The 18,114-nt window shown below is 45.8% G+C and overlaps 1 protein-coding gene across 9 annotated transcripts in view; it reads left to right on the top strand.

Moving 5' to 3' along the window:
- Window positions 1-18,114, top strand: part of PTPRT (protein tyrosine phosphatase receptor type T) — a 1,110,571-nt gene that overhangs the window by 1,058,058 nt on the left and 34,399 nt on the right. For 6 of the 9 annotated variants that reach the window (XM_055373001.2, XM_019017481.4, XM_055373000.2 and 3 more), the window contains 4 exons: window positions 5,412-5,448; window positions 6,877-6,974; window positions 10,059-10,175; window positions 14,839-14,993. In XM_055373001.2, coding sequence (XP_055228976.1) covers window positions 5,412-5,448; window positions 6,877-6,974; window positions 10,059-10,175; window positions 14,839-14,993 — 407 coding nt within the window. Of the gene's footprint in view, window positions 1-5,411; window positions 5,449-6,876; window positions 6,975-9,275; window positions 9,336-10,058; window positions 10,176-14,838; window positions 14,994-18,114 lie in introns of all 9 variants that reach the window. The other 3 variants (XM_019017483.4, XM_055373003.2, XM_055373002.2) reach the window with 1 other exon arrangement.

The raw sequence follows: 18,114 nt of genomic DNA, 5'->3' as shown, positions 1-18,114 counted from the left end.
CTAGCTTTATGATCTTGGGTAAATTACTTAATCATTCTGATATCTATAAAATGAGATCATGGTGCCACCCCACAAGTGTGCAATTACTGATGTAAAGTATCTGTCATGATCCCAAAAGGAAACATAGGCTTCCTCAAAGTGGGTACCCAGGGAAAGTTTAAAAAGGATGTGAACAGGATTAAGAGAAACCAGTAGGGTAGGGTGCAGTATCACTAGGCTAACAATAGCAGGGAGTCCTTACCAGCCCTAGACCCAGATAAGGGAAGAGAGTAGCTATGAGAGAGGGCTGCCCTTCAAGAACTGAAGCCCTTGATTGAGTGACAAGGTCAAGCAAGGCATGGTGACCTGGCAGGGAGGAACCTAGAAGAACATATGCCCCAACCTCCTCCTGGCCTCTGAGCTCCTGCTTTTGTTCCCCGTTGACTAAACCCAATTTGAAGCAGAAAGAATAGGAGCCCATGGCGTGATCCATACAGAGCAGACCATGGAAGGAAAAAGGGGAAATGGAGGGACAAAGGGAAGAAAACCAACCACAAGCAACTCCTTGCACAGTTACCACTATAGGGTGAAGAGTAGAGGAACTCCATTAATTGTGAACCAACTATATACTCCAGCAAAGATAAAATTCCTGGGGTCTCTATAGGGATTCCTGGCAAAACAGTACTCCAGACAGCTAACTAGGTCCTCACTCCATCACCCTGGTCTCCAACCCAGCCACAATCCTTCCTGGCTCTCTAAAGAGCTAACTGCCCATGCTAGAATCATTTCTCTACAATTGGATCTTGATGATTCATTAAAATAACTCCATTGGGATAATGAGCTGAATGGGGCCAGCCCTGTCTCTGCCTCCGGAGGCCGTGGTCTGTTACTGTCTGAACCATCCCGCTGGCAGGTTTGTTTGCACACCCGAAAATGTATTGGCCACTTAAATCTGTTATAAATTACCAGCCTGGAAATAAATATCGTATCTGGGTCCCCAGTAAGTAACAGATGCATGAGTGCAGAGTGAGATAAATGCGTTTTGGATGCAAACCTCTTTCCCATTGCTCACAGACAGATGGAGGCAGGCCCAGTGCTGGTTTGCAGTCAATCTGCATGCTGTGTAGGTGGGACTTAAATGAACTCAAAGTTCTTTTAAGGTTAGGAAGTTTTCTGTACTCGCTCTTGGCAAATCCCCAGAGGAGCCCCAATTGAGCAGTACATTTCCTTTTATCTCCTTTGCTGAGGAGTCTCGTGGTTAGAATGTTTTCTCTTTGGGGACTGCGTGGGTTTTTGGAAGCCAAGGAGGGTCTCTTTACTCAGATGCAGCGTGGGAACAGGCACACAGCATGCGTACATTCAGTCAATATGAATTTTTCAAGGCCAATGGCCCAGGCTGACTTGTAGGTGCTGGGGACATGGCCATGAGCAAGCCAGCCCTGGCTTTGTGGAGCTCCCATCCAACTGGGGGAGCATGTAAATGAAGAAAGAATAGTATGCTATTCGGTGATAGGTTATCTAACGAAAAGTAAGCCAGAGAAAGTGGAAAGAAGCTGATGGGGTGGTCAGAGATGAACTCTCCACAGACGTGATTGACAACTGAGCAGAAGCTTGGATGGAGCGAGAGAGCAAGCCACTCAGGTACCTGGGGGCAGACATAGCAGGCACGGGGAATGGCCAGTGCTAAGGCCTCTGGATGGACATGTGATCCCTATCTCTGAAGAAGAGCAAGAGCCAGTGGATGATGAAAGACTGGCAGAGAAACTGGGAACATCACTGAAAGGATGAAATAGAAATGACAAGAGGTGTCAAGATGCCCAAACTAGGTTTAAGGAGCCAATCAACCACCACCTCCTCTGAGGGGACCCTCCTTGGCTGTTCAATTCCCATGGGTACTCCACGGAGTCCCCACATCTTCCCATTAGTAGCCTTTACCCCAGTCTGTTGATGTCTACAAGTTGCTCAAAATCAAAGTCCACATTCATCGGGTCCACTTTTGTATTTCCAGTGCTTTGTACATAGTAGTAGGTGCTTAATACCTGTTGATTGACAGTGAATAACTGTGCAAACAAATGAATTCACAAAATAGAGAATCCAAGCCATCTAACTCCACAACTAAAATGTGAATCTCTTGCTCAAAATGTTATCTCACTGAATTTCAAGCACATTAGAATCTTCCAAATCACAGCTTCCTCCAGGGTCTCTTTTTCTTCCAGCCTGAGCATTAAGAGGATGCTCCAACTTCAGCTCAAAAACATTCATACATGTATTTCACCAACCAGACTGCTGAAAACTGCACCCAGCTCTGGGTGGCATGTCCCATGTCCCAGGAGGAGAAAGGTACAAAAAAATTTACTGCAGCACATGGAATTGTATTCACTGAGCATATACAAAGCCCTACTGGGCCATTCAGGAGGAATGAGTCAGCTCTGCATCCCAGAGGAGAGCATATTTCAAGAGCAGCTTGGTGAGGCTGAAGCACAGGGTGCATGGGGTTGTAGGAGTGGACAAAGAGGGACAACTGGAGGTGAGGCTAGAGATGAAATGGAGACAGATGACTAGTCCCAAGCTAAGGCATTTGGCATTACCATGCAGACAATAGGGAGCTACTGCAGGCTTATAAGCAGGGAAATAACACACTCAGTGTGCAAGAGGAAGCTCATGGGGTTAGGAAGCAGCAAGGCTACAGAGTGAAACTGCAGGCAGGGAGGCCAGCTAGTGGTTGGTGCTGTGGCCTCAGTCAGGGAGGATGAGGGCTGTGGGAATGAGTGATGGGAATGGCAGAAGAGGGCAGACTTGAGAAACTGCATCTTTCCAGGATCTAGGGGACTATTTTCTATTCCCAAAGCTACTCAAGAAAACCCTTGGGTTTAATTCTTTCTTTTAGCCTAAGCAGCCCTGTCCACTTGACTTGGAGGAAGGGATAGGTCTTCCTACCCCTTGTGTTACAGGGAAGGGCTCAGTTATTACATTAACACAAAGAAGGTCTCACCATCCCAGTGTCCCCTGAGAGGCCTGCATACACTTTTAGTCTTGATAGGCACTCAGTAAATAAATGTTTGCCAAATAAACAATAAAATAACAATAGCAAAGACATATATGTTAAATCTTAGAATAGTGCCTGGCACATAGTAACTGTTATATATCAACTCATTTAATCTGGTCAACAACACTATGATGTAAATACCATTATCCCCATTAATTTTTTAATTTTATAGATTTAGAGAGTACAAGTGCAGTTTTGTTACTGTATGTATTGCACAGTGGTGAAGTATAGGCTTTTAGTGTAACCGTCACCTGAATAGTATACATTGCACCTATTAAATTATTTCTCATCCCTCTCACCACCCTCCTACCCTGCCAACCTTCTGAGTCACCAATGTCTACGATTCCACACTCTACATCCATATGTACACATTATTTAGCTCCCACTGTAAGTGAAAACATGCGGTATTTGACTTTCTGTTTCTGGGAGTTTTTTGCTTAAGATAATGGCCTCCAGGTCCATCCATGTATCCATGTTGCTGCAAAAGTCATGATTTCATTATTTTTTATGGCTTAGTAGTATTCCATGGTACACATATATATACACACACACCATGGAATACTACATCTATCTATCTATATATATATCTCTTCATATATATCCATATATATATCTTCATATATATCCATATATATACATATATATATGGAATACTATATATATATATATAATTTCTTTATTCAGTCATCCATTCAGATGGACACATAGGTTGATTTCATATCTTTGTTATTGTGAATTTTAAAACTGAGGCACAATGAGACTAAGTAGCTTGCCCTAGACCACACACCCTAGAAGGGACAGAGCCAGCGTTCAAACCCAGGCAGCTGAGTTCCGGAGTCCATGGTAGGCATAACCACCATGCTGTGTTGCCTGCCTAGTTGGTTTGTCAACAGCTTGTTTATTGGGTATTTGCTCTGAGTCTCACATTGTGCTGAGCTCTTTGAGAAAAAAAATTTTAAGCTTAGTAGGGAGTGTTTGTCCTTAAGAAACTGACAACCTCACTAAGTACATAGGATTCCTCAAGCACAGAGTTTTAGTAGGGCTGTTGATTGCTCTGTGGTTAATCCAACAGTTCTGGTCATGACATTGCCCCTGCATTGGTGCCAACCTCCAACTCTAGAGCAGGCCCAGCAATTGGAAGGTGCCTGCAAAATCATTATCGAGCAAGTGAAACACAAAGGTGGAGAAATGTACAAGGGACTCAGAAACTTGTCTTTGAATCAGAAAGTGGGTCTAGAACTTTAGAGATGCCACATCTGTGGCACCATAAACCATACAGATGGCAGTTCTATTTCCTGAAGAAAGTGGCCTCGAGGCAGTTCATCTACCTCAACAGGACAAAAAGACTGGTCAGCAACATCTAAGACAAAGACAGATGTTCATCAAACTTTAGGACTTATTTTCTCTGGACATGGTTAACCATAAAAGCTAAGTGGATTTCAGGACTGTCAACAATCTCCCAATTGATAGGCTCTAAAATCGGCATCTGTGTTCTTTAAAAATTTTATTCATCTATTCATTTATTCTCTCATGTATTTATTTAACAAATATTAATTGCATTCAGTGTTCTGCACTAAATGCAGGTCTGTCTCCAAAACTTAAACTTCTACTCAATATGACTGTAACTGGAAAGAGGACACTCCATGTATGCCATGTCCATGCAAAAGAGGGGTCACCTTCAACCTCTTGTCCAATGATGAAGGTTATGGGGCAGCAGGGTACTCCCCAACCAGAGTACAGCAGGGCCTACTGTAGTGCTCTGAAATGTACAGAGAAATTAGAAACTTGTCTTTGTATTTGCAGGTATCTTTATGGGTCTCCCAGGTCACCCTTCCATAAGGTCTTCTCCGTACCTGGGACTTCAATTCCAAGCCCAGGAATGTTGGCATAGAGAAGCAATGTGGGATACTTCTCAATTTTCTTTTTCTAATTGTTACTAATGGAAGAAGTCAACAATTGAATTGTTTTCTTCCTTTTTCTTCTCTGGGTGTCCCATAGGGTCTTGTACAGTGTTCTTCATATAATCACGGCTCAAGAAAGACTTTTTGGTGGTCGATGCTCCCCATAAACCTGGAAACTTCTTCTCTACCTGTTTTTGGGTGCATAAGTAATGCCCATCCAATCTTTGCTCCCAGTGCCACTGGCTCCAAGGCAAGCCTATGTAGGCACCTCACAAGTAACTATAAAAATAGCTAGCATTTAGTGACTTACTACACACTTTTTGTGCAGTATCTCATTTAACCTTTGCCACTTCTCTGGGAATAACTGATGCCGTTCTCATTTTGCCCATGAGAAAATCAAGACTTGGAGAGGATGTTTATCAATATTGTGCTGTTTGCAAGCTTTGACAACAGACTCTTCACAGTGCTTTTCTCCTGTTATCCAGGGATACCATCGACCTCGGCACTACATTGCGACTCAAGGTAAGTGCCCTCCCTCCACCTAGTGCCTCAGAGAGGCTTCAGGGGTCCCAGGGGAAAGGGCTCTCTTAACTGCAAGGCTTGTCCTCTCCTCCTATATCTGTTACTCCAACCCTCCTTTTTCACTAAACAGCCCTGGAGGAGAGGAATGAGTTTCCACCAGCAAAGAAGCCACGGAGGGGTAGGCTGAAGAATCTCCAGAGGTCCTTGAGATTGTTCATTTGTTTATTTGGGAAGGAAAATGGTGGCAAGTTTCACTATAGGAAAAAGGCCCATGAGTGACAGAGCAAGGAGCTTCACTTGGTCAGGAGGGAGAGGCCCAAGCAGGTGCCATCAACACCTGCCAGGGCCGGAGCTGATGGTGCCTTATCTCCACGATAGGTGCATGCCCATAACAGATATGCAGCTGGCTGCCCTAGAAAGTAACTTGGCAGTGCATTTTCAGAAGGCTTAAAATGATCATACCTTTCAAACCCTTCTGGAAAAAAATCCTGCAGATAATTATATATATAGACAATGACGCATATAAGAACATTATTCACGGTGTTATCTATAATAGGAATAAAAAAGCGAAAAATCTTAAATGCCCAACAATTGGTACAGTGGTTACATGAAGTGTGTTACCGCCATATTATAGAAAACCTTGCAGCTATTAAAACTATTACGCTTGGTAAGAATTTTTAAGGGCATCAGAAAATGCATATAATAGGTTTGATGCTTATTACAGTAAATACACACATATACATATAAATATAGAAAAATGGTATTCAAACTTTTATATCAAACACATGTTTTACTTTTGTAATTTTAAAAATGATGAAGGCCCGGGACATTGAAAGAGTAATTTCCAAGGAAATTGCTTTGGACTGTCAGAGCCTATTTTCTGCTCCTGGTCTTTTTTTTTTTTTTTTTTTTTCTTCCTTTCTGTTGAGGCCCTAGAGGAATGCCTCCAGCATTTGTCAAGCTCAAAATCAGGCATCTCCTGTTTTTGTTCTCAGCATCTGGCACCCTGCAGCTCTCTCCACCCCCCACCCCAATTGCCTTCCTGTCTCTCATGGAGGTTCTGGAGACCAATTTTTGAAAACTCCCTTAAGCCATAATACAGTCCAGATAAGGTGATAGGTGGAGTTGGTAGAAAGGGTCTGAGCAGGAGGAGGACAGAAGGGAGAGGAGAGGCTGCCAACATTTCCAGTAGATGCTGCAGATTGTGAGAGCTTGGAATGAGCCTTTCCCCATCCATACCCTAATCTGTCCCCATCAGGCTCACATGTCTCAGGCCCGTGTCTCAGATACTTGGTGTCTTCACAAGGATCACCTGGCCTCACTCCTGCTCACCAGTGTGGAGACTTGACCAACCGGAGGGACAAAGCTTCTCAGCTGCTGCTTTGCACTTGCGTTCTCTAACCTCACTGTCGTCTTCTCTGTTGGCAGGTCCGATGCAGGAGACTGTAAAGGACTTTTGGAGAATGATCTGGCAGGAGAACTCCGCCAGCATCGTCATGGTCACAAACCTCGTGGAAGTGGGCAGGGTAAGCCTCTCCTGCACTCGCCTGGGCAGAGGATGCTGGAGATGCACTCTCGAACATCTCTTTGTTCCATGCATTGTGCTAAGTGCCTCCTAGTCAATATTTCACCCTCACGGCAACCTACAAGGGAGATGTCATCACTCCTATTCCACATTCAAGCAATGTCCTTTCCCTTCAAATCCCCCTCATCCCTTTTTACACCCTCACTCTCCGTTGATGATGTCATCTCATATATTTTGAGGAAATTAAAACCATCAGTCGTTCACTCCCTCATTGTCACACCACAATCCTACTTGTATCTACAACCGTCCTCTTGTTCTTCTCCTCTGCTGTCAGATTTGACTATAAGAAATGGCTGTTTTTGTTGACCCAAATGGTCGAATGTCAACTGTTTCTTATGGCTCAGCCTAACACAACAGAAGCCATGTCTCTGCCCTTCCAAAGGCAAGCATAGTGCCTGGATCACAGATTCTACTCAATAATTTTTTTCATTTTTCCCTTTCTCACTTGCAAAATAAGTCTCTTTCTCATTGCCAAATTGTTCCCCTTAGCATACAAACATGCCCAGTACCTTCCATCTTAAAAAGAAAGGAAAAGGTAAATAAAAAGTATTTTCTTGTTCCCTCTTTTCTGCCAAACTTTAAAGACTCACAGAGTGGCTGTTTCTTCACTCATGTTCTCTTCTACCCACCCCAGCGTAGCTCCTCCCTCCATCCCACCAATAGTGATATTGTCAATATCACTCGCATCCTTCATGTCGACAAATCCAGTCTCCACTTCTCTCTTCTCATCTTACTCAATCTCAGCAGCATCCAACCCTTTGCTACCCGCTCTTCTTCCCCTGGCCTCTAAATCTTGATGTTCTTCAGGGTTCAGATCTTGGTCTCCTGCTCTGCTCCATCTCAACTCTCTCTGAAGTGGTCCTCAACTACTCCTGGGGCTTAGAAATGGGACTGCTATTCCCAGCTTGCTTTTGCCTACTTAGTTAACTCTGGCATGTGGGTGGGCTGCTGAGTTTAAAGGCAAGGTGTACAAACACTAGAATTAAAAGGGCTCTCTACACATCATATGAACTAACTAAAATGTGGGCAGGTAAGTTTTTGTTTGGGTAAGAAACAGATAATTCATAAAGATGAATTCTGGCCTCTGCGACGATGGGAAGGAGACAATCTGGGCTTTCGTAATCCAATAAAGGGGTATGGACACCTCAGGGCCTAATGGGAATTTAGGACCAGGTGAGACTTTATCCATGAGTCCACCCTTATCTAGTCCATCACTCAGTTTTACAGATGAGGAAACAGACCTAAAGGGGTAGAGTACCTACCCTGACGTCACTCAGCCAAAACCTAGGCACAAAATCTGACACTGGACTCTCATTCCAGTGCTTGTGGTCACTCCACTCAGACTGTTCCCCAGGGACCCAGGCCCAGGGTGCAGCTACTGTGGACATAAAGGCCAGCCCAGGATTCAGGGATTCAGAGGCAAATTCCAGCCTGTTCTACAATATATCCCACATTGGAAACAGATTCCCTTGATGGACAGACCATAAATCTAAATTGGATTTGGGGAGGAAAGCAATCTCTTAGAGAAACTCCTGCTAGTGCCAAACACTGTGCCAGGTGCTTATTGTGCATTACCGAAACTTACGACAATCATAGGAGCCCATGTTCCTAGTTATTATTCAAGTGCCCTGGGTTTGCATCCTGGCCCCGTCCCTTACCAACAGTTGACCTTGGGCAATTTTCTTAGCTTTCCTATGCTTCCTCGTCTGCAAAATGGGGATGAGAATATCTACTTCATAAAGTTGTGTTGATAAGTCATTAGAATAATACATGTAAAGTATTCGCAGAACACTTTGTGAGCCATGGTAGACAGAGTACACAGTCAGTAAATGTTAGCTATCATTATTGATAGGAAGCTGAGGCTCAGAGAGGTTTCAGCACTTTCTCGGGCCACCCAGATACTGAGTGTTAGGACCAAACAATGAATCCATTTGCCCCCATGCCCTGTTGCACTATACCAGTGTTTCCCTAAGTGGGTTCCATGGGATGCTAGTCTGCAGGATGATTAGTGAGAAGAGGGTTCCATGGTTAAATACGTTTGGGAAATGCTGCATCCTCTGTGCCCCTTTTGGAGAGTCGCAAAACACAAAACACATTAGCACTAGCATGAGAAAGAAGCTGAATAGTCCTGTAGCAAAGCTGCCTATTTAACTGTGTAATACAGCATTTCCCAAACTCATTTGACCACAAAACCTTTTTTTGTTTGTTTTTTGTTTCTTGTTTTTTACCTAACACCTATTAGCACCCAGCGGAACACACTGTGGGAAATGCCACTCTAGGCCGTGCGGCGTCCCCCGGAATGGTAATCATGCTTTTGTTCTTTTAAGGGGAAAACCATGATCTCTTTTTCATCCATGAGTGCGACTTAAACAGTCGACTGGGGAATGGCTTGCTCGCGTCCAGGGTCAGAGAGGAACTGCGCATCTTCCCTTGGAGTCCAGCAGCTACCATCCTTTTCCCAACCAAGAGCCTTTCTCCTTCCAGACCCCCAACTGCCACCTCTTAATGATGTCCCCCTCCCAACCACTTCTGCTTCCACCTCCTATTTCCCACCTTTTATTCTCATCTTTGCTCAGCTGATAATACTCAGCTGCTCCACCCTGACAGAGCAGAAAGGGGACTCAGTTAGTCCCCAAACTGGCCACATGGCCTTGGACAAGTCACCAAACCTCTGAACTTCAGTATTATTTTCATCTGTAAAGTGGGGACAATAACACCCACCTATCTCACCTTGTTCTATTTGATGACATAGTGTGATAATGCATTGGAAAATTACAAGGAGCTTTGCAAAAGAAGGTACTACAATTATTTCTAATGGCTCCAGTGCCTCTGGGAGTGAGCTTGGCCCTGTGCAGCTTGCTGATCCCTGGCCAGCTGTGAACCCTGTGGACTGAAATGCCACCAAAGTCAGCCTTGGGTTTATTTGGATGGGACGACCAGATGAGACAGCTGCTCACACTCAGCCATGTGCTTAGGCATCCTTGTCTCTGTTCTGTCTCTGTCTCTGTCTCTCACTTGGCCACAGGTGAAATGTGTGCGATACTGGCCAGATGACACGGAGGTCTACGGAGACATTAAAGTCACCCTGATTGAAACAGAGCCCCTGGCAGAATACGTCATACGCACCTTCACAGTCCAGAAGGTAAGCTTCCCGGAGGCTGTGGGCAGCCGGTCCACCATGAGAGCCAGCTTGTTTGTTCATCCAGAACATGTGGTAACTGAGGGTCTGCTCTACGTCCAGCCCCATACTTGGCACCAGCAACAGATCAGCAATCAGGGCAGACATGGGTCCTGCTACCAGGGATCCCACATCTAGTAGGTGGGGCAAACTGAATTCAATAAGCAAATCAATGAAATAACAACACATTGTGATAAAAGCCACACAGGAATATGCAAAGGATGGAGATAGAAATCCACAGTAGGATGGGGTGGTAGGAGAGGGCCTCTTAGCAGAGGAGGCATTTGGGCAGAGAATGAAGGCGGAGGAACCAGTGAAGGGTAGAAAGGAAAGAAGAGCTATCCCGGGCAGAAGGAAAAAACATGCAGTCTGGAGGGGAAAAAATGATCTCAACCTGTTCAAGGCATGTGGTCTCAACCGGGGGCATTTTGATCCCCCAAGGAGTATTTGTAAATGTCTGGCAACATTTTTGGTTGACACAACTTGGGGGAGAAGGGTTAGGATGGTACTGGCACCTAGTGGGTAGAGAGGCCAGAGATGCTTATAAATATTCCACAATGCACAGGACAGCCTCCGACAACAAAGGATTATCCAGCCCAAGGCATCAGTAGTGTCGAGGTTGAGAAATGCTGGTCTAGACATTAAAAGGAGGCCAGGGCTGCACAAGCTTGGTGAGCAAGGATGTGATTGCAAATAAATATATTTATAACATATTATATAATAACTGCTATTCTATCATTACTATTATATCATAATGATAGCTAACACTTACTGAGCACTTACTGAACCAGGTACTTTTCTAAATGCTTTGCGTAGAGTAACTCAGTTAATCCTCCCAATAACCCTATAAGGTAAGCGCTATTATTATCCCCATTTTACATATGAAGAAACTGAGACACAGAGAGTTTAAATCAGTCGTCCAAAGTTGCCCAGCTGCAAGGTTGGTACAACCAGGATTCACACCTTGGCTCCTGTAACACATTTCTCTTTCCATTACACCATAGGTTCCATTTCTCTAAAACCAATCACTTTAATAGACAATGTGGCCACAGGCCTAAGGATGCAAAAGCACTGGGGACTACATGCTTTGAGAGCTGTGCCCTTGAGGCTTTGACAAGTCCTTGCAAGGGCCAAAGCGGGCTGCTCTGCAGACTAGAGCCCGGCATGCACACAGTACTGTTCCAGCATACAGAGTGGCCTAGGACATACTGTTTGCCCCGGAAGCTCCCCCTCCAACCCCCAGGCTCCTAAAGTCTCAGGGTCTTTTTCATCTGAATCTGCAGTCTTGGGTGAAAAAGTCAGGAAGCCTGTGAACTCCCTCCACTAAGAGGAAGGAAACCATCGGTACTTCAATGTTGCCTTAGGTCAGGTTTTTTAGAAGCAGAGCCTGAGGCAAGGATTCAGAAACATGAGGTATATCAAGGGAGCTCTCCCAGGAAAAATTCCTAAGAGAGAGTGGGAAGCAGGAGAGGGAAGGAAAGACACCAACCAAGGACAGAGGCTCCAGTGAAGTCTAGCCTAGAGCTGATCCACAGGGAACCTCCAAGGATAAACTATGCCACAGAGTTGTCCCCCTTAAGGTGTGGAAGCCAGACTTCTGTGCTCCCACGTCAGTCAGTCTGCTGATCGTGGACCATCCACTGAGGGGTAACCTCCAGGGTGGGCCAGCCCCTGTCAGCTGAGGGCATGTCTCCAGAGAAGGGGACAATTGAAAGGCAGTAGCAACCAACAGTCCCTGCAGCTGAGGCCTGGAAGCACAGGCCCAAGGAAGAGGACCCAGTCTCTTCTGCCACATCTGTGTTGAATGCCCGAGGATGGGATGAGTGACTGGGGACATGGGCAGGGAGGCCTTGAGGAATTGCAGCTAGCAAACCATGTTGAGGCATTAAGGTCCTTTCTCGTGTTACATTTTCTTTGTCTTCTAAACAACCACGAGGGAAGATATTACTCATAGGGAGATGCCCTTAAAAGACCCCAAGGGCCTCTGAGGATTAACTGGGCTTAGCCAGCCTCTCCACAGCACGCAGGCAGGCACTCAGCAAACATTACCTGCGATTTTAGCTCAAAATCGGTTCCTGAGCTGGGAACCTGGAAATAATAAACAGGGAGTGCTGTCTGCCCTTGAAGACAGCACAGTCGCATCGGGGAGAGAGGATCCTTGATAAATCATCACAGCACAGGTGGGAAGAGCTCGAAGGAAGGCTTCTTGGGACTGAATTGATTTGGAGGATGGCGTGAAAAAAGTCCAAGTATTCTTGAAGCTTTCTCCTCTCTCACTTCAGCTCATTCATCACTGCCTTAATCTGGGCATCTGATTTCTCCCTCCTAACAGGACTGTCTGCCTCTAGTCCTGCCCCTATGTTAGTTTGGGTTTCCCAGAAGCCGAGCCAGAAGCAGCAGTCGTTTGGGTGCCCTGGCTCATGTGTTTAGGGAGAGTTTGCAGGGGGAAGGCAGCGAGAGAGCCAGGATGGGGTGGGGAAGGGAGCTGAGTGAGGAAGTGGCCTCAGCAGAGACTTGCTTCCACCTAACCCCATGGGAGCCCTGGAACATGAATGGTACTGCACACTTGGTCCAACCTTGAGGCAAAGGGGCCTCAGGTGCCCCCATAAGGGTAAAAAAAAAATTCTGTTTTTCCCAGAACATTACTGGTTTTAGCACTGAAAGTCCCACGTACCGGGCAACCCCTCAGTCCTGGGCAGACTGAGCAAGCGGCAAGCCAGTTGGTCACTCTCCCTCTACTATCAGTCACTGAAGGATGCTGCCCCACCCAGCCACACCCCAGGGGAGGGGGTTCCTGTTCAGCTGAGAACAGTTCTCTTCAGAAGAGGGTAACTGTGAGCTGTGTGCAGCCACGACTCAGAGCAGGTGGCAATGAGTCCACTGGCCCAGTGATGGGGATCTGAGTGGGCACCAATAGTGCCCTCTCTGCAACCCCCGATCCACCCACCTGAATCCATCCTTCATGTAGCAGGCTGCAGCCTCCTAAAATGCAAGCCTAATGATGCACTTTCTCTTGTGTGGAACCGTCTGTGTAATCTCCCTGTAGCTTCCCAATGCCTTTGAGATAAAGTCCAAAAGCCTTAATGTAGATTCAAGGCCTTCTGGGATCCAGCTCTCATCTATTCTCCTGCACCCCCAGGCCTGTGGTCTCCCATGGCCTGCCTTCCACTTGCCTCTAGCATTGCCCTGGGTTGCTAGTGATTCTCTGCACGCACCATGCTAAGCCCTGTCCACAGGCCTGTGCCCATGCTGTCCCCCTGCCTCGGATTCCCTTCCTCTTCTCCCGTCAACTGGGTAATACTCACACATCACTATATTAGAATGATTAAGAGTGCAGACAGCCAGGGTTCACATGGTCCCTTTACAACTTATGAGTTGTACTGTGACCTTGGGTGTGTCACTTAACCTTGCTTAGCCTCAGTTTCCTGATCCATCAAATGGAGATAAAAATATAGGGATTTATATCAGGATTAAATAAGTTAGCATGTTGAAGTGTTCAGAAGAGTGACTGGCACACAGTAAATGCTTAGTTAATGTTAGTTATTATTTTCACTATTAGTTTGTTTCAAGATTCAGGTCAAGCATCACCTCCTCCAGAAAGCCTTCTGGGATTTCTCTTCTCCTCAGATCAGGTTAGCAGGCACTCCTTTATCCACTTCAATAGAATTACCCACTTGGGCATCTGCCTCCCCGACAAGGCCATGAGCTGTTCCAGGGATAGGAGCTATGGCTTTTATTCTCACCTTCCTAGTACCTAGCACAAGGCTGGGAAGGCTGGGCACAGGTCACACTTGGTAAATGATTTTTCACTGAAGGAATGAATAATCAAACAGACTCGTCCTATTCAGTGTTCTCTGGGTATCTGCAGGAGATTGCTAAGTAGAAAAATAGTAGGTAACAGGAACTGTCTAAGCAAAGGCTTAGAAGTGTGACCTGGCCATGGAATGGTCAGAAAACCACTATTGGGCCCGGAGTGTGTCTCTGTGAGGGGTGGAGGGGTGTGAAAGGGGAGGGGAACCGCTCAGAGCTCTAGGCCCCACTCTGTCTCCATCAATCAGAGAAGCTCTGCCTTTGTTTGTTTCGCATCTTATGTAATCATTCTAAGTAAGAATCTACTTAATAAAGAAGTCAGTACTAAGTTATATAAACTTTGAAAGCCACACAGACTATCACAGCCAAGGCTGGAACACTACAGAATATCAGACCTCAATCACTGAACGCCTCAGATTCCACTGCAAACAATTTGGACTTGGTCCTTAAGGCCAACATTTCTTTAAATCCGTACTCAATACACCTCCTATGAAACATTTGTCAAAGACAATCCCCTAGGCAAACAAAAGAAGGTCTCCTAGGGTGCTCTGTGGCCTTCTTGGGCATTCAGAGTGTGTATGAGCACACTCAAGACTCTGAGAAATCCTGCAATAAAGCCATCGGTTTCATTTTAACAATCCCATATTTCCCAAATGTAACTGATTACAGAATCGCTCTATCCAGTAACACCTATTAACACTGTGAGGGCCCTGTCCCTGCGGGAGGTTCCTCAGTGCAGCAGCTATGGCTCCACGTGTTGCTGGGCTGGGTATGTGAGGGCAGCAGCTGGAAGAACAGAGGCCCGTTCTTTCCTCAGAAAGGCTACCATGAGATCCGGGAGCTCCGCCTCTTCCACTTCACCAGCTGGCCTGACCACGGTGTTCCCTGCTATGCCACTGGCCTTCTGGGCTTCGTCCGCCAGGTCAAGTTCCTCAACCCCCCGGAAGCTGGGCCCATAGTGGTCCACTGCAGGTAAGTCAAAGGTCCTTCACCTTGGGAGGCCGAGGCGGGCAGATCACGAGGTCAGGAGTTCGAGACCAGCCTGGCCAACATGGTGAAACCTCGTCTCTACTAAAGAAAGATACAAAAACTTAGCTGGTCATGGTGGCATACATCTGTAATCCTAGCTACTTGGGAGGCTGAGGCAGAGGAATCGCTTGAACCCAGGAGCGGGAGGTTGCAGTGAGCCAAGATCGCGCCACTGCACTCCAGCCTGGGTGACAGAGCGAGACATTGTCTCAAAAAAAAAAAAAAAGAAAAAAGTCCTCCACCTACCCTAGTGTGCCTCTGCAGCTCGGCTTTCTTGGGAGGGACATGTTATCTTTTCTAGTGGCTTTACTCTTAGAGACTCCTCTTCCTGTGTCCCCCCATGCCCAATGCTTTCTGATGAGACTGGGTCACAAGGTCAACTAACAAAAGGAATAGCAGTAGTGGCCATTGTTACTGTTGTTGCCTGAAAACAGTGAAGAAGTCACCAGGGAGGCAGGCTGAACACTGGCAGCATCTGCTGGGTCTGTCATGTGCATTTTACCCACATTATTTACTTCTCGTCCAGTTTGGAGAGGTGGGCATTATTAACATTCCCATTTTACAGATACAAAAACTCAAGTGCTGAGAAGGTAAACACAGAGTGGGGCTATTTCACCTGCTTTTCTCCAGACACTTGCCCTCAGCTCCTTGACATGGCAGCAGGGCGCCTTGGTGGAAGCATGCTTCTTTTCATTTCTATTATTTTCAAAATCACTTGCCAGCCTGCAGGGTCCCTCAGAGAGAGAAATGGACAGCACCAGGTTTTACCTTATTATGAAGAAGAGATATTTTCAGCTCTGACCTAGAAAGTCACATTGAGAATGAGTGGCATGTCTTTGAATCCTCCCAAATGGAGATGAAGTATCCTGTCAAGGGTGTCCAGAATTGGAGGAGGATGGCCTTCCTGATCTGAAGGCTGGCCAGCTGGCATCCCCCTCCTTCCCAACGCCTCTCTCTTCCAATATGACCTTGGGGCAGCCCATCTTTTCAGACCCTGGATGCTTGAGTTATCACATCCCTGCCCTGGCAGTTTGTGTCAGTCAAGAGACCATGGAAGACTCCATAAGCTGTGGATGTCTCAGAGCCAGCCCCGTCCTCATACAGCATCCATTTATCTTCCCAGCAATAGTAGCTACACAACCCCATTTCACAGATAAGGCAAGTGAGGATGAGGAGGTAATCCTGGACTCTCTAAGTGTTTTGCATGTATTTTCTGCTTTGCTTTATATCTCATAGCAATCGAAGGGCAATAGATCATTAATGCCCCCCATCTCTATATCCCAGAGAGCACCCAGATCAAGGGTTAGGGAGAAAGAAAGACAATGGCAAAGGTTTATCATCAGGCCCTCGGCGCATGATGGCTCTACGCCGGTATGTGTCTCCTTAGCAGGTCATCTTAATGCATCTGAGCAGAGTGGTACCCACTCCTGGGGCCATTCTGAAAATTATTAACAAATGGGTTGGCCAAGTGCCTAAGAGAGAATGCCTGACATATAGTAAGCACTCTAATATATCATTATTCTCTGCCTCTTAATGTTTTCTCCCCCTCCCCAGATTATGTATTAATCCTTCAGGAAAGGAACAATGTTTTCATATTCCCACTCCCAATACCAGCATCTACTGCATCTCAGATTTTCAATAAATATTTGTTGACTATAATAGCCATTATTTATTGAGAAATTATTACTATGTATCCAGGCACAAAGCAATTTGTGTGCATTATGCATTTTAATTGTAATTTCATGCAATTTATACATATTGTGCTATTAATGCTGTGAGGTGGATCTATTAATTATGATCAACATCATTTTATAGATGAGTATTGAAACCCAGAGAGGTTAAGTCATTTGCCTGAGGTCATGCAGCTAATAAGTAATAGAGCCAGGATTTAATCCTAGGGGTCTTTTCAAATATCCTGTGTTCAATTACTATGTGATGCTGAAATAAACACAGCTTTGTCCTCACAAGGACCCTGCAGGGAGGTGTGTTAAAAGCATCAGAAATCTGAAGCTAACAGACACTAGGCAACTTGGTCACCGCTGATAGTTCCAAAATTTGGAACCAAATTGGGCTGATTGTTTATACTAAAGCATGGTGAATATGAACATTGAAGAAAAAAACACGAGTGACCCCCTATACTCCCTCCCAGACACAGAGGCCAAGTCTCTTGAGTCCCCGCATCTGGATTTTGGGGAGTAGGTTCTGAAGCAAACTTAAGTCAGACTTCATTCAAACCATGAAAGTTTCTCATGAATGAAGACTCTGCTTCCAATGGGTGTACTTTCCAAATTGTTGTAGGTAGTGGTCCGCACTGGCCTGCGCCCCTTGGATTTACCATGATCCAGTATTGCTTTTTTGTCTTGTTCCATCTCTCCTCCTCTTTGTGTGTCTTTTGACATCTACATTGTTAGACAAAGACACTTGTTTCCATGAGAAAGGCAAGATGTGAAAACGCAGCAGAAGGGGGCCTCCTTGACAGGCTGCCCGGCCTTCCCATCCAAAACTGCACATGTGTAAGGCACATGTCTTACGTGCCTCTTGGTCAGCACTGATGTTTCAGAGCCCAGCACTGATCTAGAAAGGGCTGGCCAAGGCCCATAGAGTCTCGCTGAGTTCCCCTACCATTTTATACTTGGTCTGAGATTCTCCTAAAGAAGCCACTAGTGACCAGAAATCAAGTATGTATCAAGAAACTTGATCCCTGACAAGGGTCTCCGGACGGTCAGCTGCTCCAGTTTCATGACACTCTTGCTTCACGATCCTGGGAAAACAGCTGCAGGTGGAGCCAGATGCCGGCCTTTGAACGTGGTGCTCCACCAACCACTCTCTGTCTTGGGGACAGCTCGGAGGACTCTCGTTTCTGTCCTGTCATTCATCTCCCCTCTGTTCTCTCTCCTCTCCTTCTTTGCTTCCATCCATCAACCCATTTGCTGAAGAAGAAAAAAGAAGAGAAAAGAAGGGTAGAAAATAGGAAAGACATGTCTATGAGGCAGCTCCAGCATGCCAGGAACCATGCTAGGTGTTTTATGCTATATGGATGTATTATTTTATCCATCAGACAAGG

This window comes from Gorilla gorilla, chromosome 21 (genome assembly GCF_029281585.2).
Source record: "Gorilla gorilla gorilla isolate KB3781 chromosome 21, NHGRI_mGorGor1-v2.1_pri, whole genome shotgun sequence".
NCBI lineage: Eukaryota > Metazoa > Chordata > Mammalia > Primates > Hominidae > Gorilla > Gorilla gorilla.
The sequence above is the reverse complement of the archived record's forward strand: the minus strand, read 5'-3'. Positions and strand labels throughout refer to the sequence as shown.